At 40.7% G+C, this 2,493-nt stretch overlaps 1 protein-coding gene across 1 annotated transcript in view; it reads right to left on the reverse strand.

Moving 5' to 3' along the window:
- Positions 1-2,493, reverse strand: part of PPEF2 (protein phosphatase, EF-hand calcium binding domain 2) — a 33,497-nt gene that overhangs the window by 21,964 nt on the left and 9,040 nt on the right. The window contains exons 8-9 of the mRNA XM_011927244.1: positions 2,070-2,106; positions 1,830-1,979 (exon numbers count right to left, since the gene is read on the reverse strand). Of these exons, the coding sequence (XP_011782634.1) occupies positions 1,830-1,979; positions 2,070-2,106 (187 nt within the window). The remainder of the gene's footprint in view (positions 1-1,829; positions 1,980-2,069; positions 2,107-2,493) is intronic.

The following is a 2,493-nucleotide window of genomic DNA, read 5'->3' on the forward strand; positions in this document are numbered from 1 at the left end:
TTTTTTTTTTTTGAGACAGACTCTTGCTCTGTTGCCCAAGCTAGAGCGCAGTGGCATGATCTCAGCTCACCAAAACCTCTGCCTCCAGGGTTCAAGCGGTTCTCCTGCCTCAGCCTCCTGAGTAGCTGGGATTACAGGTGCGCGCCACCATGTCTGGCTAATTTTTGTATTTTTAGTAGAGACAGGGTTTCACCACGTTGGTCAGGCTGGTCTCAAACTCCTTACCTCGTGATTCGCCCGCCTCCGATTTCCAGAGTGTGGAATTACAGGCATGAACCATCACGCCTGGCCCTCTACAAATAATTTTTAAAAAAATTAGCCAAGCATGATTGTGTGTGACTGTAGTCCCAGCTACTCAGGAGGCTGAGGCTGGAGAATTACCTGAGCCCAGGAGGTCAAGGCTGCAGTGAGCTGTGATCATGGCACCACACTCCAGCCTGGGTGACAGAGTGAGACCCTGTCTCAAAAACAAACAGAAAAAGATAAAACAGATGTGTAAGTGAAAACACTGAGTTTGGGTGTACAGGGACACACAGAAGTTTCTAGTTGCCAAACCACAAGGAGTCGTATCCTTACTTGCTAAATAGTATCTAAGTCTAGAAACCACACATTAGGGTGGCAGAGTAACAAGAAACCTGGGTCTCTGGACAACTTCATAGAACCAAACCACCATTTTAGCCAACAATTGCCTATTCCAGGATTCAAACCCTGGTCTGTCTGACTCTAAAGCCATATTCTTTCATTTCATATACGTCTCATATACATAGACTATCATATCCATATCCATTAGAATTGCCCAAAGTTGAAGCAGACTGATTGTGTGGTGATGAGTTCCCTGTCTTTGGAACTTCCCAGGAAAATGTTGTTATGGATGTTGTAGCAGCATTTCCTGTGTGGGATGAGTCAAGTTTAAGAGTTAACTGAAAGAAAATAGAACCTTTGCTTTCTAGGTTTTCATTTCCAAAATGAAATGGGAAATAGAAATCTATTGTTGTTGGTAAATCATACATTCTGTCTCACACTCTTCCGCCCCCAACCCCAACGCATTCTGGTTATTGTGTGTTCCTTTAGGGCAGGCACCATCTCTGTTTCATCTTTTTATCTCCCTAACATTTTCTTTGCACATAGTAAGCACTCAAAACATACTTGTTGAGTTTAACTGAAATTGATCTTCATCTTTTTTTCTGCCAACTAGCACCCTCTCTGAATGTAGCAGTAGGCACTAAATACATATTTCTTGACTTTAATTGAAGGTAATATGAATTATTTGGGAAACATAGGCTCTTTAGGTGACAATGATTGAGAGGTAGTGTTTAGAATTATCTAGATCCAATGGCAGATAACGCAGCACTGGTTGCTACTCCCCACTAGCATGTACATGGTAGACATGACAAAGTGACTGCAGCACACTTGCCCCCTAGCCCAACTGCAGATTGTCAATCTTTTTTTTTTTTTTTTTAGAAATAGGTTCTCGCTGTGTCCCCGCAAGATGGAGTGCAATGGCAATCAGAGCTCACTGCAGCCTCCCAAGTAGCCAAGATTACAGGTCCATGCCACCACTCCCAGCTAAGTTTTTAATTTTTTTGTAGAGACAGGGTTTTGCTATGTTGCCCAGACTCATCTCAAACTCCTGGTCTCAAGCAATCTTCCTGTCTTCTAAAGTGCTGAGATTATAGGTATGAGCCACTGTGCCCAGCCTCCATACTCTTAACAGCCTCCACACTGTTAGCCATGATGAGTTTGACTGCAGTCAGCATGTGAGACAACATTTATGTTGGCAATGAGACTAGGCATTATGGTGAAATTTGTATTATTTCATTAACCACTACCTTGTTCCTCTCTATTTTGTCCAAAAGCTCCAGATCAGTTATGTCTGACACCCCACCATGAAGAATTAGAACTTTCTCATCTATCAGAGTGGCCAGTGGAAGCCAACAGAAAACATCTTTCAGGGTTCTTAGTATTTCCTTTCCATGTATCTGGAAAAAATGATATGAACAAAATGTCATCAAATAATTCACTCAACTTATCTGAACTAAGAGAAACTTTTGTCTTTAAAGGCAGCACACCTTGTATTTGTTCATCACTTCCTTGGTGAAGCCATATCTAGATTTAGAAGCACAAATAGATATTAGAGTAAATTGGATGACAATAATCAGGGTATAATCACATTTTCAGAAGAATGCATATTCTGGGTATATGTACTTAAATACATAGAAAAGGGACTGAGGAATAATCGTCAAAATGTTTACAATTATTATCCCTGGGTAGATAAATTATGTGATATTTTAATTTTCTTCCTTTTGCTTATCTGTATCTCCTACTTTACTATCATGAATCTCTATTGTTTATATGATAGAGTATGTGTATGCAAAAACAAATTCAATGGTTTCATTGGAATAGTAAAATAATGTGCAAATTAAAAAAAAAAAATCTGGGCCAGGCACGGTGGCTCACGCCTGTAGTCCCAGCACTTTTGGAGGCTGAGGTGGG

Source organism: Colobus angolensis, unplaced genomic scaffold, assembly GCF_000951035.1.
Source record: "Colobus angolensis palliatus isolate OR3802 unplaced genomic scaffold, Cang.pa_1.0 Scaffold70, whole genome shotgun sequence".
In the NCBI taxonomy this organism is placed as follows: domain Eukaryota; kingdom Metazoa; phylum Chordata; class Mammalia; order Primates; family Cercopithecidae; genus Colobus; species Colobus angolensis.